Genomic DNA, 26837 nt, shown 5'->3' on the forward strand with positions numbered 1-26837 from the left:
AGGTGGGCTTTACCGCAGTTTGTTAAGAAATGCCATAGAGGAGATGTTGAAGGGCTGGAGTGCAGTAGTATTAGAAGTATCTAGCCCTTCATAAGGAAACAGACTGCAATGTAATAAACTAACTAGCATTATATATATGTTCTTTATACAAATATCTGATACAGTTTACAACTCCCACACAAACTGAATGCTGTCAAGTAATTCTATTCTATGTCCAGGATTGATTTCGGGCTGCCTGGTAATTTTCTTGGAGATTTTCTTACAAAGAATTAACATGATGCAAAACTTGACTGTGACATATACAAGGTGTGGAAATNGAGTGTCCCAGGAGGACGGGGCAGAATTGAGGGAGTATCGTTAAGTCATTTTGATTAAGAAATGTCATATGAACATGTGTCCTGTTCTTAGCTGGTAAGGAGTAATGGCTTATTAAAGAGTATTAAAAATGGCAGAAGACATACCTGAAATACATGAAATTAAATTATTTCAAGATGGCAGACATGCTCAAAATGTGCATCTTTGACTTTAGTACATTGTCATTGAAAGAACTCTGTAAAGCAGTGCACTTGAAGCACCTACATTGCAATAACTTGCATGTGCATTCATGTTGTAATTACAGCTACGCTGTGATCTTTTTTGTTCAATGTTGAGCAAGAGTGTTTGTAGGCATGTCATTTTGTTAACTTGCGTTTAATATTGTAGACTACAATTCTGTATTATGTAATGTAGAACCATATTGCAAAACATGCCATTTCACTCAGAATTACTTGGCTTTTGAACTTCGTCCATTTTCTGGTATGCTAGAAACTAAAATAACATAACATTTCAGAAACCGGATCTATTTCCATCCTCCTGTGAGGGAAAGGGGAAGACACCTGCCCTGCTGTGTCCCGTAGAAAGAACTGACCTCAATCCAGTTTCCAAAACGTTGTGTGTTCTAGTTTCTAGAATACCGGACAATGGACAAAGTCCAAAAACCCAGTATTTTTTCTGAGTATTTTACACCATCTTCAGAACTCTTTAGAATCTACGTGCCATTTCAGTATTCAGACAATGAGTATATAGATATATGTGTTTCAGTTATGGGTTTTGCAACATTAATGCAAGAGCTGCTGGTGTAGAATATTGATGACAATTCCCAGGCAGAATAATTCCGGGTAAAAATATTTACCAGTATTCACAGACATCTGTGGGAGATGGGACTATTTCATAGCATTTTAATGTCAGAACATCCCCAAGGAGATGCGGATGATTCAGTGCATCCCACATCTGAGCACAAGAATGATATCTGCACATTCATATTCCTGACCTGATTGTGGAGGATGTTAAATTAAGGACTGTTCATGTCATGTACAGTGTATTCAGCATTTGGAATTAATGGCCTGCAATTGATGGTTACAGTTTTTCCTGTGGATTAATAATTGGAACTGTGGTGAATCATTTTATTTACTGATGAAGCTTAGTTTGCTTATGACGGAGTGAATAACATGTGTAATTCACATGTATGGTTGGAAGTAAATCCTCACAAAGTTACAGGAGGCAGTTTTCAACACCAGTACTTAGTGAATGTGAGGTGCTACATCTTTTTTAACTGTTTCATCAGACCTTATCTTTTGAAGGTCATATTATGGCACAAATTTACACAGACCATTTACAAAATAAACTGTCAGTCCACTTAGATGTTCCTTGGATGATTCAGTATATGTATATACAACATAATGGAACTTGCTCATCCTCGCGTCAGTTGACAGACTGTCTTCATGAGACCTGTCCTGAATATTATATTGGTCAAAGGGGTCCAGTTGCCTGGCCACCAAAATCTTCATGTGAAAACATTGGTGTGTGGAAAGGAAACTAATCTGAGAGATGCACTGTTTTGTAGAACTTTTGATGCTGCAGTACAAATAAGGGGCATTGATTCACTGATACATCAGTCTTTAAAGTATACTGAAAGTTGAAGGTACCTAGTTTGAACACATGTAGATACAATTAATATAATGTAAATAAACAACTTTATAATAATTTACATCTGTACAGAACCTGATTTTATAATTATACTGAAAATGCCCACAACCCCATACCTGTTGAAAATAGGAAACATGTTTATATGACATTTGCTATTCAAAAATACCAATTAATAACTTTCCTCACTTTGGCTGCTTCTTCCTGGGACACCTCTATACTATTTCTGTGCCATATTTGCATCCTCAGCATCACCCATAAACAGAAGAACTTGGTGATGCTTTTTATATGTGTGTGGATAAAATGGTACAGAATATGACACTAAATACAAAACAAAGACACCAGAGTTAAATTTTACCGTTGTTTGAAGAAAGTAGTAATTATAGCAAGGCTGATGTAATATGTCAGTTGAAACATAGCCAGAAACATAATGCATGATACAAATTATACCAGTATAAACATAATGTGTCAGTTGAAATATAGCAGTATAATGTAATGCAGTTATGTGGGAAAACTTGAATATTTGGCCATGAAACTATGATGTGATCATCATGCAAGTGCTAACAATTATGTGAGTGAATAAGGTATTATAACAGTTGATTGTGTGTTCGTGTGTATCTCTAGTTTTTATGTAGGATCTGCTTCAATGTTGTTTATCCTATTTGATATTAGAACCTGTTGTTATTTTTAAAAATCCATGTGTATATTAGAGTGAGAAATGTAAATTATATTCTTAATAATCCTGCTTGGATCCTCTTCTGTGTGATGATAAGTCTGGGTTGTGTTTAAAATGGAAGAGGTAATGACCGCCTATTACAGTGATGATTTGACAAGAATAAATGTCAGCAGCAGTTCTTCTTGAGAGTAATCTCAAGTATAATACTTTGAGTGCCCGTTTCCTTAGTCCTTAAATAGAGATCATATGGGTTTTGTTTTCAGTATATGTGCATGCGTGGACACGCATCAAATTCTAGGTTTTCTGTCATTTTACATAAAGAAACGGGCTTCATAGTTACATAACAGTACTGTATTAAGTGAAACAAAAGAAAAGATTAGAAATTCTTTCAGTGGTGAAGGTTAAGTCTGTTGTCTTCTGGGGTGTGATGACATATAGTATGGTTTTAGATGTGAGGAAGGTGGATCTTAAACAGGTTGTGAAGATGTGACCTAGATTAATTTTCCTTCTGACACAATCCTGTGGCAGGCTGTTGTGGGAACAGTAGTAGTTAGGTGAGGAATTTCTTGACTAGCTGATACACTATTAGCTTCTCAAGAAGGTATCTGCTCCATGGAGTGAGTTTATTATTGTTTTCAGTTTTAGGAACATTTCTGGTTGTAATATTGCTCTTCGCAACTGTAACTGTTGTTAGCTTCAGCTAGCACGTTGTGTGGCTGTAATTATTGATAATGCTGCTGCTGTGATATACCTGAGGCAGAAGTAAAAACTGAACAGTAATTAAATCATGTAAGATTTGAGGTTTTCATGGTGGTGACTATGAAGAAAGCCATCCTCTTGGATGTGGCACCATGTAGAAATTGTGTTAACCGACGTTTCGGAAGAACGTATCACCTCCATCTTCAGGGTAGAAGACGAAGAAATCCGTGAGCAAACCAGCAGAGCAGATGCAACAGTCTTCTACCCTGAAGATGGAGGCGATACATTCCTCCGAAACGTCGGTTAACACAATTTCTACACGGCGCCACATCCCAGAAGACAGCTTTCTTCCATAACTAAATCAGCTGGCTGTGCTAAGTGTACAGGTGTGGTAATTTGCTTTTAATTTTATAATTTTAATTTTTACATTATCAGTTGTAGGTACATATTCATGAAATGTGATAGTCATTCCAGGTTTTATTAATACCTGTAAGAAATACAGTTTGTGATGGAAATCTTACTAATAGAATCAACTCCACTGTTTACAGCAATGAAACCCCACAAGACATATGTTCATAGATATGCATTTTGTTGATATGTGTGAAGCATTATATGATTACATGATTAATTAAAATAGACAGAAATACAGAATGTGACATATCTTCATCACAGTTATCTGTTGTTGTTCACCGGTGTTCCTTGATATGGAGGGTAGTGTTTGTATTCAGGATGCTAGAAGTCGTAATATTTGGCTGTAGTGTTATTCTCAATATTGTTACCTACTGTTGCATTAAGAAGACCCAGCACTCCTCAGCAATGTGCTAGCTACTTAAATTGTGAGAAGGAGTGTCAGGAACACTTGATGCATTCCTGCAAACCACGTCTTACTGGGACAGCCATCTATAGAATGTCTCTAAGGTAGGCAGGAAACAACATTGCCCTGTTTGGGTGTGCCACCTGCATCATGCAGTATTTTTCCTAACACAGAGTTTTCTAGTGTAACATAGTAATAGGGGAGTTTGGTGATTGATATTTTTAATGAAACTAAATGAAAGTGGATTTACATTGGCTACATTGTAGATAGTATATATGCTGTAAAAGTAAACTTATCTTATCACTGGCCTTTATGGACATGATCACTGATAGAACATATGATGCAGTATATGCAAACCTCTTTGTCTGCAAGAGAGATCCTGGTCTGTGTGAACATTTTTTAAAGTCTCTTAAAGATTTTAATGTAAGGCAGCAGTAGCAGTGATTTGTGCCTTCCAGTATTCTGACTGTTTAGGAAGTCATCATCATCATCATCATCATCATCATCTTGGAATCGCTTCTTTAGCTTCTTTAGCTATGGAAAGAGGAAGAAGTCGCTCGGTGCCAGGTCTGGTGAATATGGTAGATGGGGGAGAATTTCCACGTCGCTTTTACTTGATTTCCTCCCGTAATTTTCTTAGAGGTTCCGGTAATACTCGCCAGTGATGGTGGCCCCCCTTTTGCGTGTTGTCAATCATGATGACACCCCACCAATCCCAGAACATGCTCAACATCACCATTCCTGATGTCAGCTGGGAGATGGCCTTCTTTGGTGGCAGTGAGTCTGTATGTTTCCACTTCTTGCTCATTTCCTTTGTTTCAGGGTCATAATGATAGACCCAGCATTCATCCATCATGATCAGACTGTCAAAAAATTCCACCTATTCATGGTGACACAACTGCAAAAGTTTCTTTGCCACATCTATCCATTGCTGTTTTTGAACTGGTGTCAACAATTGTGGCACCCAATGCACAGTGACCTTTGTCATGTGTAACTCATCATGGATGGTGCTGAAAACCGACCCATGGCCAATGCAGACCTCATGAACAATAGCTTCGATAGTTATGCGCCTGTTGGATAGGATCAAAGCTTTCCTCCTGTGCCACAATTCCCGGTTCCTCAGCGAGAGATTGTCTTCCACTTTGGGGTTCATCTTCAAGGTTTGTCTGTCCACAGTGAAAGTGCCTCTTCACCCTGACCACTGTGTCATATGATGGTACACCTTCCTGATACACAGCCGTCATCTGGTCATGGGTCTCCCTGGTAGACTTACCTTGCAAATGCAGGAACTATATCACAGCACAAGCCTCCACTTCCTCAACCAATATCGCCATTTTACTTCTGCCCCATCCTGTGCCTCACTGTGTCCACTTGGTGTGGGAAAATTTCACTGTTCAGCAAGCTCAGGAAATGGGATATCTCCTCTATAGAACGATATTTTGGAATTATTACTTCCCATCGTACAGCTGACTGGGGTTCCTGTCAGACAGCCCTGCAGTGATATCAGGTCTGGTGATGGCCACAGATGCCCGAAGGCAGTGCCTGTCCTCTATCTGGCCCACACCGTACAGTTACAGTTACAGTTACAGTTAATCAACAGTGATATGAAACTGTTTATAACAGTAAATTGTTTTCTCCCTTTTATTTAATTAAACATACAAACATATGTGTGTGTGCATGTGTGCGTGTAGATATGTAGATGTTAATGAAATTTGTGTTTCGTGTAATTTATTAACCCCCCCCCCAGTGCCCATACTTNCATAAAAATTCATGGAGACTTAACTGTGTGGTTAATTGGCAATGGATGTGTTGTCATTTTCCCCAAGTGTTTGTTTATCATCAGCATTTTATTCAAAGAATGCATAAAATATATATTTCAGCCGTAGCACCCAATTTTATTTAAACGTTTCAGTTTGTCATATTCTCATTATTTCAGTTCCATTATTCTTAATATCCCATAATAAAATCCTGTCTGAGAAAATGTTGTGCTGGTGAAGCTGTAGTTCCAGTTACTGAATGCCAAGTGGAAATATTGAAATTAATTGGTCTTTTGTGATAGTATTAATGTAGTAACAAGTGTAAGGGGCAGATTCTTTTGTGTCTGTATTTGATATAGTGTGTTGTAGACAGTGTAAATCCACTTTGGTCTGTAATCCTAGTGTTGCTGTGGTCTCTCTAAAGGCATACTTGTAGAACTATGGTTAACAATGTATAGTTTTGGATAGTATATGGGTGGGTGTTGATGCTTTAGTTATCCTGCTAACCCTTGTTTTTTAAGAAAATATTAGTTTATACAGGTTGTAAAGTTTAACATATTAAATTAGCACATGGACACCATTCTCATAACCATATTAATGAAGCTTCCATCAAGCAAACCAGTACTGTTTGCTGGCAGAGGTTATACAAGTTAATTAAAACTGAAGATATAATGTGTTACATGTACATACGTAATTTATGGTGTCCTTTCAGTATGTAAATATGGGAAATGGAATGGGAATGGAGTGTATGTGTGTGTGTGCATGATTTCATAAAAGTGAGAGAGCAGAATATTTCCTTTCATCTGATTCTGAAGGTAATAAAGTATAGATGTAGAAACATTTTTATAGACAACTTGCATATAATTTGATAGAACAGTTAGGCCTTCTACTTTACTTAAGAGCATGAAGGAATGTGTTTTTAAGTATGAACATTTGGCACATGGAAAAATTTTAAAATATAATTGTAGGCTTCGGTGAGATGTATTATTATATTTTAGTTTAATATCATATGGGCAGCTAGTTTTGGAGACCTTCATTCAATTCAAACGTCAAGAATTTTCAAGAATGTTCCTAAATATGGATTGTAGGCTTCGGTGAGATGTATTATTATATTTTAGTTTAATATCATATGGGCAGCTAGTTTTGGAGACCTTCATTCAATTCAAACGTCAAGAATTTTCAAGAATGTTCCTAAATATGGATTGTAGGCTTCGGTGAGATGTATTATTATATTTTAGTTTAATATCATATGGGCAGCTAGTTTTGGAGACCTTCATTCAATTCAAACGTCAAGAATTTTCAAGAATGTTCCTAAATATGGAAGTCATGGTGGTCATGGCCAGATAAAGGCACTATCCTAGCATTAGCCTGCAGAGACTGAAGAAAACCAGGAAACACCATAGTCAGAATAGACAGTGACCTGGCTGAGATTTGAACAGAGAATATCCTGAATACAAGTCTAGAGTATTGCCATTAGACCAGCCTTTTAAGTTGAACCTCATTAGGCACCAGCAAAGTTTGTGTCTAGTAATAAAAATTTTGGTGTTTTAATTAAAAAATATTTTTGCTTATATAAATGGCTTCTGTTGGAAGTTTTACAGCTGTACTGTTCAAATTCAGTTAGTTTTTAAATAAGAATGCAAATATATTATTGTATAAAATTATTTGATATTTGTTTGTGAAAACAGGCATTCAAAATTATGAATAAAATGCTCAGCTTCATATTTTACTATACAAGCTATGTCAGAAAAATAAGTTGCACTGTTGTGGTAGCCCTACCTCTGTTGTCTCTCTTAAGTATGGATGTTAGTAATTGTTTTGACAGTGAAAACAAGCTACAGCATCCTACTGCAGTGAAGCTATTATCAGTAATTTTACTGGATTTGATTTATGAATCTTGTGCATTTCTTTTTCTGTGGCCTAAGGTAATTACAGGCATTGGCAAGGCATGTTCTAGTTTGTATGGTGAACATATACTTAGAAGAGAGATTTTTGATTTAGATAATTAGTTTATATTTTTTTGAGCTGTGCCGTAGTTTCCAGCTTTCATACATCATTGTTGGAAAGCTGTTTCTAATGGTGCAAGTGTTTTGAATTGCTGTTTCATTATATTGGTCAAATGAACATATAATTTTCGTCCTTTCATTAAATAATTGTATCCTTCCACACCCCAACCCCATTGAAGAGAGCAAAATATTTATTCTTCACTATACTTTATCTTGAGTATTTTCAAAAGCATGGAGTGTGTTGCATGATTGTGATGCAAGCTTGTGTAATTTTCGCGTATAAAGTTTTCATTTCCTCAAGTTTGTCAACTAATTCTACAAAAAATTGTTTTATTTTAAGCCCTGTCATGTGTTTAGCATGTATATTTTTCTTGTTTGCATCAGCTTGGTATGAGTTAAAGCAATAAAATAATGAAACTGTAGAAATGTGATTCTCATATATTTTGTTGTATAGTTCTTGTATTAAAATGTATGAGGAATAGCCCCCCCCCCCGGGGAATGCCTTCTGTTATTTGCTGCATATAGATCATTTATTATTTTAATGGCAGTTCATTCTTCACCTGTGCAGCTATATAAAATCTTGTTAATTGTGGAAAATTGAGTTATTTTTTGAATGGCTGGGAATTTCTGGAGTTCACTTTTGCAGGTATCACAGATACAGCAAAGCTTTTATTGAAAGTTGTGATAGGTTTTTCTATTATGCTTATGTTGTAACAATACTGGGCTTCAGTATTGTGAATCATCTTCTGTTAGATTTATTCTAATAATTTACTGACACAGTACTTAAGGACAGAGGAAGAACAGTATGAAAGAATAAATAAAACTCACAATTATACTCTTATACAACAAATTATAATGATGAATTTAGCTCAGTAACAGATTAGTACTTTCTTTATAATTTTTGGCATGTTAAATTATTTTTATTAGAATAGGAATCAAAATAGCTTGCTGTGTAGATCAGAACTAATGATGTCTCAAACCAAAACTAGAAACATCAGAATANGCTTGGTTTGAAGATCATGCCAATGTATACCCCACCTTTTTGTATTCTGATTTTCAGTGATAGTAATACCGGCTAAGTAGGTATGCAAACTGTAAAGTGGGAGTTATGTAATATATGGTACTGAAATTTTATTGTGGCAGTAGATCTTAGAAGAAATATGCAAATCTTACTGAGATAATTTTTCTGTAGAATGCATGACAGTAAGGAGGTATTACTGCACATATTATATCTACCTTTTTGTTTGAAAGTGATAACCTTTGAAACTACACATGTGAAAATTTGTGTACCGATAGATCATTAACATACCCATAAAATTTTTTGTGAAATATTGTTTACATGCTGACACTGTTACAAATATTACAGTAGCTGAAATCCCTGTGGTTATGGCTGACATTAACAGTCAGAATTTGTACTGGTGAAAATTATGCGAAAGAAAGAAAGAAAGAAAGAAGTATCAAACATCTGTAAGGAAGTAGATGTAATAAGTTGTGCCCATAAGTTTTTGTTATATTTTTAAATATATTTCATTTCTGTATTGGTTGCACATTTGGATAAACACACACAGCACTATTGTATTTGTGAAACCTGCTGAAGAGGTAGATTTTCACAGTTCCTGGCCATGACATTGTTTCTAGACTAATATTACTTTTAGTCTGAAACATAATAGATTATACTGCTTTAAAATTGGTTGTAATTTAATTTATAAGAAAGATTGCTTGAGTAATATGAACACCCAATTAAGTACAAAACCAAGTTATAGAATGCAAGTTCATAACAGTGAATTTAATTCATCTATCAAAACTATGATCATAGCAAAGTTTCTGATTTATTTTCACTTGTATATCTTCAGGCGAATGATTCAAAAAGATCGTGGTAGTTAGATGATCCTCACTTATAGTATACATGTCATTCAAGGTTTTAAATTTTAAATGGTGGCGCCAGAATATGTGTTTGCGGTAATGGGTATTTCTTCTAATGCGGTGTTTGTGCAGCATGTCATAAAATAGATACCATAAAGTTGCCATTAATGCAGACTATGAAGGAAAGGTAGTATGCTTTAGTTGTTGAAATTGTTTGTGAAAAGTACTCTTTGTATGTTGTGTTAATATATGTTGTACTTGTAGTTGGCTTTCCTAAACTGATGAACTTTCTAGTATTAACTTTATGCAGTAATATGTAAGAAGCTAGATATATGTCACATTTGAAACCATTCAGGTGACATAATTCTTAAGTTGTGATAACCATTAGTGCTAGTACTTAGATGAATCAATCATTTAAATTATTTTAATAAGTACAGATATTGGTATATTATTTATCAGTTTCTCATATTTATTTTTAGTTCTGTATCTTATGCTTAGCTTTTTGACAGTATGTGTTCCTAAATTCTTTGTAACCCTGTGCTTAGAATTTTTGTGTATTTTTTTACCAACAGGAGTCTTTTGCAGTACATTGATGAAGAGCTTATGCTAAGGTATTGTAATCGCATTTTTTTAGTTTATTCGATATGCAACAAATCATGCATGAAATCTGTTCAGAATTAACATGTTTGATGTGTGTATATGTGTATGCATGTGTGCTTTACTCACATGTGGAGAGTTTTTCTTTATGACAAGCTTACCAAGGTATGGCATGATGTAGTTCTTCCCAAATGAAAGTTCAGTGACAGTGGAATATCAGTTGTCATGTAATGTAATTATTTGGAATCATTCATAGTAATAGAAGCCACAGACACAAACTTTTGCAATTTGAATAACGATTCAGATCATTTTATGGTCAGGAAAAATTGCACACTACAACTGAAATTTAATTGGAGGGCTGAAAAATGTGTTTTAATATATTGCAAATAATACATGTGAAATTAAATCTTTGATTTGGGCACCTGACAAGAATCATTAGGCTAGGCTCATTTTACTTCCCAGTTCTCTGCAACATCAATGAAGGAATGAAAGTTCCAGTGCAAAATTGTTTGTGTAATAGTTGAAAAAATTATATTTTATAATTGTAATGAATATGTTCTAACTTTGTGTAGGGTCCCAGTCTTATCTTTACATACCTGTTATGTCTGCATTTGTAGGAGACTACACAGTGTGCATTATTTCTTGGGTGACAGTGTTTGCACTTAATTTGTTACTTTGAGGTATATGTGACTTGGAGAAATACAGTTTCTTCCAGGACCAACCTTTTAATCTAGCTCTTGAATTATTTTGAATCCATACATTTCAAGTTGAGGTTACATTTACTGGGGGTTAGGAAACACTTTTTTTTTATAGATTAGTTCACCACACTTCCAGTTGCAAGGCTGTATAGTGCTGGGGGAAGAATATTAATAAATTATGTTTCCAAGAATGTTCCCTGCACTTCCCCTTTGCTTCCTGGGATTAGGTGTGAAATGTGAATTATGTTTAATTTTATTCATTCTGGTCTGTCACACTAGTAAATTATTATAGAATAATTGATAACACCATCCATTGTGACTCAGTATATATATATTTAATGCCTGTACATATTTCGGTCAGGGACACAAAGTAGCGTAGTTGGTTGAGGCACTATGCTACAAACCGGAAGGTTGTGGGTTCAAGTCCCGATGAGGTCATTGAATTTTTTCAATTGACCTAATCCTGGTCGCATTATATCCCTGGGGTCGACCCAGCCTCTAACAGAAATGAGTACCAGGAATATTCTTGGGGGTAAAGGGCAGCCGGCACATAGGGCTGACAACCTTGCGGCCATCTGTGAGCCGACTGTCTAGTAAATGTGGGAACCTCAGCATCTCACAACCCTATGAGCCTCCATGGCCTGTTACAGAGATACCTTTACTTACTTACTTTTACATATTTTGGTGAGCTATGACCATTTTCAGAAGCCAATAAAATCAACATGTTCAGGAACTACTATTACAAAGCCCAAACTTTCCGTTTTTACAAAAGAGGACACGGACACAAACCATATCGGTTCAAGATCTTAAATATTAGATATAAGATTTTAACCTAAATAATTGTAAATAATATTTTATATAATAGCTTCTAAATATGTATTACAAGCATTTTCAGAAATGGCACATCCTTAGCTGGCATGAACTTGACATCCTTTCTGTAAGAGTGTTCGGGTGGAATCTTGTATTCCTTCAAGGCCTGTCCCCTAAAATTTGCATAACTTCAATTTTCACATCATTTTCAAAATAGTTTTCTTGTCCCTGGAATTATGGCAGTCTGGACAACGTGTAAAGACATTTGCCAATGACAAACAAATGCTAGAATGTAATGAATTTAGCAGTTGTATTTCAACACTTAGCAGCAGCATGTGTTTGCAGTTGTTATTTTGCAACCTTTGAAAGTAGCATCCACCCTAACAAGTTAAGAATCTTACATCAAAGACTAAGCATGCTAGTGAGTCTGTATGTGCTGAGGAGTGTAAAATGGGTGTATGTTGGTAAAAAAAAAATACTGTGTTCAACTCAGTCATGCACACAGATGAAAACAAATCAAGATGTGACAAGTAGTATATTCTGGGATATAATGCCATGTAGTCTTTTGAAAGTCAGCCAACATTTCAGAGTCAGATATCACATCTGTATTCAGGGTTGAATAAGCCAAGCAAGATACCAGTGTGAAAGGAGGACCACGAGCTTTCCACCTGCTTTTATGCCGATATCTTGCTCGGCTTATTTGACTCTGAAGATGAAAACGATATGTTCCTCTGAAACATCAGTTGACTTTCAACAGTTTGCATTGCAGTATATCCCACAAGATAGTACTCTTCATAACGACCGCTGTGAGAACCTGAAATCCTACAAATCAGTATGTATTAACGCATATTTCATACTCCCTCAAGAAGGGGTAGGAAGCACTTGTATTGGCTGCACTTATTTAATAATTCATGGATCCCCACTCGGTTTGCCAAAGTAATGACTTGATTCATTGTTTTATATGTTCAATAAGTATTGCCATCAAGAGCAAGTTCATCAAATTAGTATTTACACTGAAAAAAAAACATGGTAAAACAGTATTCTAGGCACCGCAACTGAACTGTACTGCAACATTAGCTGAGTTTCTCCTATGCAAATATTCTTAACAGTACGAGTAAAGTCATTTTATGAATTGTTAAAAAGAGAGAAGGGGCTATATGAAATTGGTACTTATTGAAATAAAATTTGCTGCCACCAGCAAGTTTATACCATCTCTTATGCTATATGTTGTGTTCACTATTAAAAATTTTCTGACAACATGAAAGCCGTTTTTTTATATAAAGTTGCATTTTCTAATAAATCAGTTTAGCTGTTAACAGTAGAAGAAAGAAGATAAAAATGTAGCAGGTCTATTTATAATAGTTACATGTTTAATATTGTAAAAATGTTAGCTTTGCTTCAGTTTATACAGTAATAAGTACTCATTACTGAGAAGCAGTTAATCTTTCCTGAAACTATTTATGAGAAAAAGTTTTTATTCATAATTTTTATAATTCTGTGTATTATGAAGATTGGTATGCCATTATTTATTGCCTCAACAGGTGTTAGGTATTAAACAGTTTTGAAAAAGTGTGCTCTGCAATTTACCATCTCAATATTGCATATAATAGGTAGTTAAAAATAAGTATTGTAATGTTAATAGGCAATACATTTGTCAAATGTCTAGCAAAGGTAAAATTTAAAGCTGCATGTATGTTGAATAAGGAATCATTGACTCTTAGTAAGGAGTTCATTTCATTCATTCATTTATTCAGCATTCCATAAATCCTTACATAGTTAAACACCAATGGATACAGAAATGGTCAACATGAGTTGATCTCCAGTTTGGCAGTTGGGATTGTGGTTAACAATCCATCACCATTAGAGTATTCCTACTTGCATTGATGTTTGTTTGTAACAGATTTCCAGTGCTTAGTATAAATATTTTGTTGATGGCACTGCAGTTCTGTGCATTTAGAAATTACAGCAAACAGTCACAAACATTTTTTATGTGTTGTATGGAAATTTGATTGAGAGATTTAATTCCTAAAGGGTGGAAGAAGCATGTTGGGAAATATAAGTTTACATGAGACAGTATTAACTGTTGGGTTAGAGCAATACATTTAGCCACGTTAGAGACTCTTTTATTGTCAAAGAGTACTACTACATTTCCTCGTAGTGAAAAATGCAAGAGCAGTTAACTTCACTTGATGAACAGATATTTTATTTGTTAAAAGAAGACATTCATGAGTAATGTTCTGCCTTGTAGATATACTGACAGCAGTACTGAACACTGAATGAAAAATTAAAGGAAAGCTTTCTCTTAAAATAAACAAAGTAAACTTCCAATCTAGAGAAATGTGATGTCAAAATCTACATGTTGCAGAAGTAAAAGAATTATGACCAGAAATGAACTGAGAAACATGTTAGTTGGATTTTAAATAACCTAAAATGTATTTAGGCCTCCAGGTTTCTTCTAGCTGTAAGAAAATAGATTGCTTTTCATATGTGCAGGTATATTTCACTTTCCCCTGCTATCATATATGGTTTTCTGAAATAACAGTTTCTGAAAGTACTTTAAATTTATCATACTTCCTTTCTTTTCTCAATTAGGGGAAACCGAGTACACCAACTGTCTGCACAGGAAGACTTGTATTCACAACAGTAAGTAGGTTAATTACTTCCTGTGCATAACAGTTGATCTGCATCTAAGAAACAAGGAGTTTATGCCCTCTAAAATTAAAACTGTCAAAGTTTGAAATTTTGTAAACCAGTAATAGGAATATCCACATTTTAAAATTTAAAGTCCATTTTTAAAGTGGTATTATAGCATAGAAGAACATTTGTCATTACCTATGTATTTGTGAGGCTGGATCACTCCTTTAATGATATTAATACTGATATACAGTACATGCAGGAATAATAGGTGATACTTGAATTATAAGAATAGCTGAAAGTTCTTGTGTATAAGTGCTGGAGAGTGTATTTTGATGGTGAATTCAATCAGTAATATATTTTTCTTACATTCTTGTCCATATACATTTATCTCATATTGCTTGCATTTTCACTGTTGAGGCATATATTATGTTGAAGTGGCATGCTGTCAGTTTTGTCATGTGTCACAAGTACAGTTCAAGAAGTCTCAGTTATCAACATGGTAGTTATTGCTAGTTTGCTTTTGAACTGCAGTTTGGTTCTGTTCTTCTCTCATAGATGGCTAAAGTTCTACATGTTATCGTGCTACATGTGTTTTGTTAAAGAAGCAGAACAGTCTGCCTTGTAGTAATTAGAGGAATAGTGTCAAATTCCATGCTGTCGCAGAAAGTGTTGAGGTGGCAGTCAGCTGGAGTGGTAACTGCTCAGACTCAGATGTAATATTTGGACATGTAAGGAAACTAAATGCACTGTGCTTGCATCAGCTTTAGTTGGCAGAGTACATTGTTTTGAAGGGAAATGCATGTTTTTTATAAAGTGTAAATCAGCGTGTTTGTCTGGACTGTGAGACAGTACAATTCTTTATGATATACAGTGTACTCTAGGTTGTTTTAAAATTTAAATGTTGAAGTGATGACAACAGGCTAGTTCCAGTTTAAGAAATTGTACTTCTGTATTATTGTGGAAACATGATACTTTTGAAGCAATGTATGTTTAAAATGTAGAACTCTTCCCTGCCAGTTTGTGGGGAATATTTTCCAGCACCCTTATTTAATTTGTTTTTGTGTATTGTAGTTCTCTGTGGTTTACGTCGTTGGATTATGTTGGCTACATATTGCTCACACTACACAAGTCTTTAATTTTCCTCTTCACATGGCAGTGATGGCAAACACATTTTAAACTTCATGTCAGATTATGTCTGCAGGTAAATCATGCAAATGAGTGCCACTAAGTTGTAGGTTTCAGTTGGTGCTTTTTGTGACATTTGTTATGATAAATTAATATTGCTTTTGAAGTACAAATGGCGAATCATACCAAAGGATGTGAAGATTAACATAGAACAAAAATAACTAAGTGTTTTTATTTATTAGCTTCTTTACATTTAGTGTTTTGAGTGATTTAACATGGAAGTTCATATCTAATTTTCATATCGTTAATGATTGTGTTTAGTTTACTTCAGATGATTGGCATTACTCCTCAGATTAATATATCCTATATGTATGAATGAATATAAGAGAATGGGAGGAAATTCAGAACTGCGAGAAATTTCAAGCATTTTCATCTCCAATGCATCACAATGAAGTGTGTAGGCAAACAAGAAGAGTGGTATTAAATAGTACTGCTTCATATGTTTGTTTCTACATACCTTGAATGAGTCATACATTTTCATTTAAATTTTACTATGAGAGTCTGTGTTTAGTACTGTTGCTTTAAATTGTTTCTCCACAAATATGTAGTATGCTTGTGTTTGAATTAAGCAGGGAAATCACACAGAAGCAAGGTAATATACCAAAACATATGCATAAATATTTCATAAAGTTAGAGTAGTGTACAGACAGTGTCTAACTTATGTAAGGGTGTTGTTCAACAAATTCTTGCATAAGTTGAATTTACAAAAGTAATTAAAAAAGTATGCACACTTTCATTTATGTCTGCAGAAGGTATGAGATGACAGCTGGTAGCATTGAACTCTATGAAACAACGTGTCAATACACTGCCTGATATGAACTTGGATGGAGTGAAGTGAAGAATGTGGCTGCACCATTTTCATTTCACACCAAAGAAGAGCAGAGGGCCATGGTTTTTCTTTTCGAGCAGAAGGAGTTAAAGAGGTTGAAGTTCAGATGTGTTTATATGTTTAGTTTTGGAACAGTGCATTACCTCACTGGAGTAAGTATGGGTGGGGAGACATGTTTAATAAAGGCAGAGCAAGTGTAACTGATTCAGAATGTTCAGGATGCCCACCCAGAGCAACTAGTGTCACAAACAAGAACAAGCCAGAGATACAACTCTCAAGAACACTAGCAAGTGGAAGGTATTCTGATATATTAAGAAATGAATGGAGGCCAGCCATTCACACAAAACAACAAGGAAGATTATCATAAGGTGTTGTCATCTTTCTCAAGAGTGCTCAACTTCATGCTGCCGTCTTTACTAGGGAAACCATTTGGGACCTGAAATTTGAAGTTTTCGACCTTCGAGGATGCAGTCCAGACCTTGCACCTTCACATTTACATCTATTTGATTCTCTGGAGGGGGCTGTCAGAGGTCATCAATTTGCAGATTATGAGACAAAGGAAGCACGTGATTGGCTTTGCACTTAGCTGAAACAGATTTCTCCTAATGGCATTAAGAAGCTTATGGGCACTGAACAAGGTGCATTGGGCACAGGGAGACTGTAGAAAAGTGATACACCTGTAACCTTTCATGCTAAATTTGATTGTGCGAATAAAGTGCAGAAAGTTTTTGAATCATCGTGTGTGTGTGTGTCTGTCAGAAATTACCATAAGTATATGTTGTTTGTCGTGTATAATTTGATGGTACATTACAGGTATGAGAATAATTTAATATTGACTTGTAGCTAGCATACCTTAATTTGTAGTGGTTGCTTGTTAAAAATATTGCTGTAGTAAATAAGGGTAGAACACCAGGTAGCAGAATTAAAAAAAAAAAGATGTATACAAGTAATTTTTGAAGGTTTTCATGTAGTCAGATTTGTGTATGTCAAGTCTAGTGTAAACTGGGTATTCTGTTTTCATGTTCATATATGTTACCGTGTTCTGGTTAATTACTTACAGTTATTGCTAAATGGTACTGGAGTTAACGCATAAAATTTCAAAATTTGCATACTGTTACATTAACAATAATTTTTTCTCATTTTTGAAATACATTGGTATACATGCAGTACTTTTGTGAAGATATTTACTTCCAGCTTACCATGTAATTGATAGTGCCATAGAATTACATCATGATCCCTTAGGCCCTTCTGATTTCAAGCCAAGAATGAAACAAAGAACATGGAGTTGCAACCCATTCATCGAGATTGATATAGTTGACATAGTTTTTACTGAAGTAGACTTCAGGGCATGATGCTTAGATACAGGAGCCAGTTAGTTTAGTACCTATTTCACAGATTGGTACCTATATGCCTGGCTGAGTTCCTTTCTGAAGTTTGAAATTGATTTTGTTGTAATAGTAAATATTGGCATTTTTTGAAATGTGAGATGATGTGAAATAATTATTTATGCCATACAGTTTAATTGTAAGAATACAATAATTTGTAATCAGATTTCAGGAAGAGTTTTGTATACATTAAACCATGAAATTAAATTTAAAACAGACTAGATTTATTCTTTACATATAAATATGTATTATTCCACAGAAACAGTTTTGTTAGATAAGGAAGAAGAGAAGGAAAATATTTTCTTAAAATGTTCGAAAATCAGTCCATGTGTTAGCACAAGTATGTACAGTGTTAAAGAGTTTTTCTTTTTTCCTATTGATAAGTACCGGTCAATGAAGTTTGAAAAATATATATAGTAATTACCAAGTCACACTGTTATGTCTTAAAAAAGTAAGTGTAATATATGGTCAGTAAATTCTGTTGTCACTGGACTGCTTCAGTACATCTGTGACATTTGTATAATTTTTCATATACCCTGTGGTTGATAAAGTTGGATGAAAAGGAAGCTTGAAGGAATAGTTTCTTTGTGAGTTTATTGTAACTGTTTGCAGTGTGTTGGCCTTTTTCTGGTTAATAACTGCTAATACTAATCTGCTGTTAGTGATATTTGTTGTGAGATATTTTGTTCCATAAGATGTGGTAGAAGCTTCTGTAATTAATTGTCCACGAAATGCCATGATTAATTAGTCTGTAATGCATTAACGCAGATGACCAGCATACATATCAGTATGACAGTGGTGAATATCAGATAATTTTTTTCTTGTGAACTTGTTGGGAAAATTATGCTCCTGACAGCATTGTGCCATACTGAATAGAATCTTTTTAGGGACATATATATATATGTCCCTAAAAAGAAATGCCACTTAAACTGTACCAGTATATACAGATATACTGGTATAGTTTAAGTGGCATTTCTTTTTATTCACAGGAACAAGATCCTCTCATTTTTATCTTCTGTAGGCACTGAGTGGGATGGCTCTTCAAAGAATGGCTTGTGTGAATGGATATGAATAGAGGAGCTAAAGTTAATTAATCATATTGTTTCTGAATTGTTAATTATGATGGTAGGATTTTTGTCCAGGTTTGGAAACTACAGGAATGATTCAGAAAATGAATAGTATTTTAACCATATGTCATCAAGTGCTTTTTTTACTCTGGATTATTGTAATATTTTTTTAATTATTTAAGTCTGGCATTTAAATTTAAACCCATATAACATGAAGTTTAGAGGTGTTAAAAATGTATTTACATGGGTCATTTCATAAATAATGCACAGGTTTGCAACACTGCAGATTAGATGATGCAACAACAGTGAGCCTCACATCAGTTACAGTTCAGGGCTTGAGAAAGAAGTGCATTATTTTGTTTCATTTATAATCTACTCTGTTCTTAAATAACATGAGTTAGAAATGGAGCCTGCACAGTTCTCAGGTATTGTGACTGTTGAAGATCAAAGGTCGTACATTAAGATCGAAACTTTACATGGAAAAAACCTGACAAATCCACAGTGCTTTAAGTGAAGTTTGTGGCAAGTTAACAGTGGACTGTAGTACAGTTTCTCGCTGGGCTAGTCGTTTTCATGGCAGTCGTGTGAGCATAAACGATGGTCCAAGGCCAGGAAGACCGAAAACATCAACAGATGAACGAAGTGTGAAACTTGTGTCAGATGCTCTTGAAGAATATTGTCATGCGACATGTGAGGAACTTTCTGAAACCATGGGGATTCCACCAACGCCAATATTCCAAATTCTGACAAATGATTTAAAGAAGAGAAACATTTCTGCACGTTGGGTCCCTCACTGCTTGACTGCTGAGCAGAAGCAGAAATGCCATGATATTGCAACCTTGCAGAAACAAAGATTCAACGTTGAAGGTCAAGCATTCTTGTATCGACTTGTCGCTATTGATGAAACGTGGGTTAGAGGCTTTGAACCGAGCTGAAATCACAGTCCAACGAGTGGAGAGGTCCATCTTCCCCATGACCAAAAAATTTCGACGTTCTCAATCAAAGGTCAAACAAATGATGATCTTTGCTTATGATCACCAAGGAATCATCACGACAGACAGAGTTCCATGTGGGAAAAGTGTCACAGCAGTTTATTATCATGACTTTATGCAAAATCTGTGCAGAAAAATGCACAAAAACCGACCTCAGTTTGCTCGAGGCTGGGCCGATCATTCTCCATGACAACGCTCGCCCGCACATGTCGTAACAGAAAAGCTGCCCAAGTATGGTTGGGAGGTGTTGCCTCATGCTCCCTACAGCCCGGACACAAGTCAACCAGACTTCGACTTATTCCCAAAGTTGAAACAACCTATGCGAGGTCGTCGTTTTCCCTCTTTAGAAGAGCATTCTGCTGCAGTTACCCGAGCCATTCGACTGATAAACAAAGATGGTGTCCTGGATGGAATAGTAAAGCTTCCCACACTTTGGGACTCGGTCATTGAGAAGCAGGGGGACTATATTGAAGGACTGTAAAGAGATATTAAAAAAAAAACATGGATGTAAACCAAAAATTGTGTGCATTATTTCTGAAATGACCTACGTGGTTGTGTGTTTTCAGCAGTATAGCTTCTCTGTTACTTTAAATCTAAACTGAGTCTGTAAATAACTTCATAGACTTTATTCAGGTGTCAAAAGGCATGTTTTCATGGGTTTCATTTGTTTGTGTACATTCATTCTGCATTCCTTTTGTAACTGCATATAGTTCTATATAATAGCATTAAAGTTGTAGATCACCAGTAACAAAAATGCAACCTTCGAATATACTCTGTATTTCTAGCCAACTTTTAGATTTTAAAGATAAATTCTGCTTGTTATTAGAAGCGTGTTTAATAGTAATGAAAGTAATGAACTAATGCTATTAACATCATGAATAATTTGTAATATTGGAGTGTCATTTACTTTTAGTAATGAATGAACTTCTACTGTCTGGCAACTGGAAGAATTATACAAACAGTTCCATATGTTTGTCATAAGTTGGCAATGTATGTACAGGGGATGGACAAAAATATGGAAACACCCAACAAAAAACACATTACCGTGACTAATATGGTGTAGGGCAACCTCTGGCTTGCAGAACTGCCTGCAGTCTCCTTGGAATGGATAAATAGAGATGCCGTATGATTTGCAAGGGAATCTTATACCATTCTTCCTGAAAAACAAGATAAGTTCTGTTATCGATGATGGAGGTGGATAGCGCGCACACAGATTGCTCTCCAAAACAGACCACAAAGGCTCAATAATATTGATATCTGATGATTGTGGGGGCCGTGGCAGACTTGACGCTTCATCTTCGTGCTCAGAAAACCAGTCCTGGACGATGTGAGCTGTGTGAAAACGGGCATTGTCGTCTTGGTAAATGGCATCACCATCGGGGAACAAAGTTTGCACCATGGGATGGACCTGGTTGCCCAGAATGGTCACACAGTCATTGGCAGTGACGTCACCTTGCAGGGTAATGATGGGTCTGACAGAATACTATGATATGGCTGCTCATACCATGATCGAACCCCTGTCATGTTTCACTCTTGGCAGTGAACAATCGGGATCATAAGCTTGGGATGGCGTTCTCCAGATGTAAGTCAGCCAGAAGTCGGAAACAGTGTGAAGGTGGACTAATCCGACCAAATGACCGTCTTCCATTGCTCCACAGTCCAAGTTTTATGACCTTGGCACCACACTCTCCTCTTAGTGGCATTTTGCTCACTGATGAGTGGCTTTGGAATTGCAGCTCATCCAGAAATGTCCTGCTTGTGGAGATCCCTTCATACTGTTTGGTGCTGACAGGGCTTGTGAGTGTGACATTCAGTTCAGCAGTCAGTTTTGCAGCTGTAGTCTTCTTATTTTTTGTCACAATCCTACGCAATGTTCGTCTGTCTCAATCACTCAACACACATTTCCGTCCAAGCTGGTTTTTATCAGATGCGGTTTTTCAGTCCTCCTGTATGCGGTCATAATCTTGGATACTGTGCCTCGTGAAACACCAAAAACCTGGGCTACCTCGGTTACGGAAGCACCCACCATATGGGCCCCAACAATTTGCCCGCATTCGAATTCTGTTAGCTCTGACATGATACACAAAAAACTGCACAGAACACTGTCTCGACGACAAATGAAGCTTGCAACGTATTGTGGAGGTTGTACAGGTAGTGGTGTTGGCGAAATACGACAGCGTAACCTACAAACGTCGCTAAAATAAAGGCTTCAATTCAGGCATGCATTTCATTAGGTGTTTCCATATTTCTGTCCATCCCCTGTACATTATCAAAGACTATACAGAGGGGGCAAAAATGTCCTTGATGAAATTTCAACCAACACATACTTTTTGCAGAATATATGGTTAAAGTTGAATGTAATGTTGCAGCATGGTATGGATATTCATCATTACATACTCCACCATAATTCCTTGACTGACATGGAGACAAAAATGTCTCATGATAAAATTTCAACCAACAGATATTTATTAAATTTTGTGTGGACATCATGCCTTTGGAGGCTACATAAAACTCATACTTTTTAATTTCTTACAATCAGTAATGCAAACGTGACAGACACACCCACACGCATGCATAAGAGGTGGGAGTGATGCTAATGCTATGTCATAGGATCCTGAAATTATATATGCTAACATCTTTGAAGAATGGCGGTGGGGGGGGGGGCAGTGGCTGTGGCGATGATGACTACAACAACAGGGGACAATGATGATCTGATCTCAGTGATCAGTGCTCACTTAATCCTCTAGATATGGCTCATGTGGCAAGGTATGGTTATGGAAACTGTGTATTCTGGTATATATTACACCTTTCCAGTCTTTTTATAATTAGCTATATCTCTGTTTGTGATACTACAGAGAATTGAACTGTTCAGTATATATTCTCCAGACAAAATTGTTAAAGATAATGTTCATATATTTATTTCATTACTTATATACAGGAAAGTGTTGTCTAATAACAGAATATGTTACTAAATATAATGTAATCAGTAGAACATGTAAGGATAATACAGGTATTTGAATCTTTGCAATTTTTATTTTTGTTTTCTTGCACTTACCATTTATTGCTGGGTGTAGTTGTAGGTTTAGAGATGATGTAGTTCAAGGAACGCGTGCACTTAACTTTGATGACCTTCAGAAATGAGGTATGTGCATGTGTTTGTTCAGTAACATATACAATTTTAGCTTAATTATCTTGCAGGAAATTTTATAAGGACTTGTGAAGATTGCATTTTGTGGGATGTGTCAGTGTGTGACTTGGTAGATGGTTACCAGCATTTTGGAGGAACCTGCCTTCATCTTCACAGTAGAATGCAATGTTGACCTTACTTACTGTTCTGCATTGTATTCTGGATTGCCCATTGCTACTGTGTTTAACATTCTGCAGTTGAGATGGACAAATCACTTAACCTTTATAACAACCTGAAGAACTACACCATTGATAATTTTGGGCACAGCATACAAACTTTAGGTGAAGAAGATTCTGGCAGTGAAGAATTTCTGCTCTTTGTTGTTATGTGTTTTTCAGCTTGTGAAGCAGTGGAACCAGTTTCTACCAGCAGAAATTTTCACCATTTCTATTTATGTGTCTTTAGGACTACAATGCTGTGTGTGTGTGCATGCACGTGTGCATTCACATGATTCATTCATTAATTATGCCTGTACCAGACATGTGATTAATTATGATGTACACTTTCTTTACAGATGTATGTTTCTAGTAAAAAAAATCTGTACAATCTCTCAAGTTGTGTTAGAAGCTTCATCACTTTTGGCCATATTCTTATTTTCCAGTACATACCTATGAAAGTTGCTTTGTATACATTTTATCACAATTGAATTTTGATATACTACTGTAGTGTCTCAGTATTTGAAATAGTAACGTTTTGAGAAATATGCAGCATGTGCCATTGTTTCAGAGCAACACTGCCAGTTGGGGACTCAGCAAATTCAACTAGTCATGAGCACCAATGTGACATTCACAGGGGTATCAACTATTTTAGTCATGTTTCAGGTAATCATACAGTATAGTGTGCAAGTAATTTATGCATGGAACTCAGAAGCAGGTGCTTTTTATGTATGTGTTCATGTATGAGAAAGATGTCCTATTATATGTAGGAGTGCACATCTAACATAATACAGCTAGCTGTGCATGCCAGTATGCTTATTGTCATAAATAGAGTATGCGCCAAAAGATTCAGTACTGAAATGAAAAGACGTTCTGTTGCTACCACTGTCTATTCATGTGAAGGCCCCTTGCACGACAGAACCTTCTCAAATCCTGAAGAAATGGTCTGATCACCATGTCCCTGTAGCGTTCTTGGGTGACGGTAAGAGCATTGCCTTCCTCATCCTCAGTGAAATAGGGGCCTAATATACCATGTGCTGAGACGGCACACCATATCGTCACACATGTACTATGCAGCAGTTTCTGGACAATAACATCTGGCTGCTCAAAACCAAGGAAGCGAGTTGTCTGGCGACCACTTCCATATGAGCGGAAATAATACTCAACTATGAATACTTTTTCCTCCATCGAGAGACCCATTTCCAACAACAACTGCACAACACAACTTACTTTTCACTACTGGGAACACGTGTGGCTGGAGTGATGCCCTGTCAACAAACACTCATGCACGTTCGAGATGCGCGAGTTTCAGTACTGCATATTTTGGCGCATACTGTATATGGTCTGTCTCATATGTGCTATGCTGGAGTATGTGTTGCTATTTATGGGCTCTTCCTTTCATCTGCTTACATATAGCTTACTTCATTTGACGTAGAACTTTGTAAGAAACAAGATAATTCTCCTTTCACACCCTCTCATCCCTTTATCTTCCTATTGCTTTTCACATCATCCTACTAATAGAAATTCACTGTTTCCAGTGTGGCAGACATACTCAGTTATCAGAGTGCTGCTGTTTTGTTATGCACTGTTGACAGTTTACATTATAATAAAGACAGTGAATACTTTTTTTTCCACTGACTTTTATGTGAGGATTTATATGATCGTGATTGTTCCTTTATAAGGGCATTGTGACCCATGACTGAATATTCTCAGTTATTTTCATTTCATAGTTCATCTTAATTCTGTGAGGTCATAAAACACCAATTAGCTCTGTCATTGTCTTTGTACTCTCTTAGTATCATTTATTGTCTTACGGTTCAAATGTAGTGCGTCAAATGGAATGACAATACAGCAATTCTGAAATCTTTCATGCTCAGAAAATTGACAAGTGTTTCCAGTTTTTGCACTTTATGAGGTCAAAACTCATAGCTATCAATTAAAGCACAGGTAATTATTCCTCCCTGTACTAGATAAATACTGGAATTTGGGGTTTACTCAACTAATTTTACTATGTTTTCTCACTGATTTATAATTCTAGCATGAAAAAGGAAACAGACACAGAATTTTTGCATTGTACATGTATAACGATATTTTCTGAAAATTTACACGAGCAGCTTTCCTTCAGATGCTTCAAGCTATTCTAAGGCTGTAAATTTGTAATTATAAAATTCCCTTCTCATGCATAATTTTCACTAATACAGATTCCCTTACATTAAATTTGTGAGATAAAATGTCAGTTTTTGCACTGTAACCATGTTTCTAACTATTAAGAATATAAAAAATGTTCCAGTTAGAATTTGTGGGTACACTTATGATCTGTCCCCATATAAAATTTCACATGTTTAGGTATAGTGGTTCATAATTGTTGTCATTAAATTGAGAACTAAATACATATTTCATTTTGCTGCCATATTGTATCGTTGAACATGTTTATGAATGTCTATTATAAATTATAAATCTGTGAGATAATTATCTCACAGAGTTTCAGGGCTCACATTTAAACTTTGTCCCTTCACACTGCACTATTACAATAGTGCATCCACACAGTACAGCTGTCCCCCTGTCTCCTGTGTTTATATATATCTTACTCGTACTGAATTAATGGAGCAACTCTAACTCATTGCATAAAACTCACTATGTAAATTAATGTATCTGATAGTTTGACCCATGTCTCTGGTGTATCAAACAATTTTAATTGTCTAACAAAATTAATCCCTCAAATTTTGACACATTGTAAACTGTGAGCTAGTAATGAGTAGCCTTGATGTAATGTAAGGACAGTAGTTGTTCTCTGAATCTTTTTCTTTAAGTAAATACTTCATTGCTATAACTATTAATTTACTAGCTTCGCAGTACTTTTGGTAGGTGAAGTTTCTCTGTAATGTGAGATATAATAGAAGTGTAATTTTTGTCTATATTTTGGATAGTGACCACCATGATTTTAGAATGTTCATTGCTTTCAGTAATAATTAACATTTTAATGTCATATTAATGAGATCTGTTTTTAGTGTAAATTGTTTGGTGTTACAATTTCTTGTTAGCATACAGTGTGAATAAGATCCTGCTTTGGCATGTTTTGCTAACAGAAGGTACTTACATAATTTGTGACCCATATGGGTTCCTGGTTTTCACATAATGTGTACATTTTGCTGTAACTTTGCATGTTCATGGCAAATGTCAGTGATGCTTTGCATATGCATTACAGCATGTAGTAGGATCAACTGTGTTCTATTCTTAGTTTCAATTAATCTCTATTTCTGATATCTCTATTTCTTTGTTTGCAAGCTTATCATTATAGATTTTCAGGTTATACAGTGGAACCTTGCTTAACGAGCATAATTCGTTCCAGAATCTTACTTGTAATGCAAAACACTCATTAAACAAAACAATTTTTCCCATATAAATTAATGTAAACTAAGGTAATGTGTTCCATGCCAAAAAAAAAATACTCAAAAAATGTTATGTATAACGTTTATTCAAAGAAAATTATATATGCATTGTTAAGGAGCGTGAATCAT

The 26837-nt window shown here is 35.7% G+C and overlaps 1 protein-coding gene across 8 annotated transcripts in view; it reads left to right on the forward strand.

The window, feature by feature from the left end:
* The window catches only part of LOC111866593 (mitogen-activated protein kinase kinase kinase kinase 5), a 74606-nt gene that overhangs the window by 26554 nt on the left and 21215 nt on the right, over positions 1 to 26837 (forward strand). For 2 of the 8 annotated variants that reach the window (XM_023855697.2, XM_023855694.2), the window contains 4 exons: positions 4133 to 4255; positions 10350 to 10388; positions 14475 to 14525; positions 23891 to 23985. In XM_023855697.2, the coding sequence (XP_023711465.1) occupies positions 4133 to 4255; positions 10350 to 10388; positions 14475 to 14525; positions 23891 to 23985 (308 nt within the window). The remainder of the gene's footprint in view (positions 1 to 4132; positions 4256 to 10349; positions 10389 to 14474; positions 14526 to 23890; positions 23986 to 26837) is intronic. The other 6 variants (XM_033752344.1, XM_023855695.2, XM_023855696.2 and 3 more) reach the window with 6 other exon arrangements.

Source organism: Cryptotermes secundus, unplaced genomic scaffold (genome assembly GCF_002891405.2).
Source record: "Cryptotermes secundus unplaced genomic scaffold, Csec_1.0 scaffold680, whole genome shotgun sequence".
NCBI lineage: Eukaryota > Metazoa > Arthropoda > Insecta > Blattodea > Kalotermitidae > Cryptotermes > Cryptotermes secundus.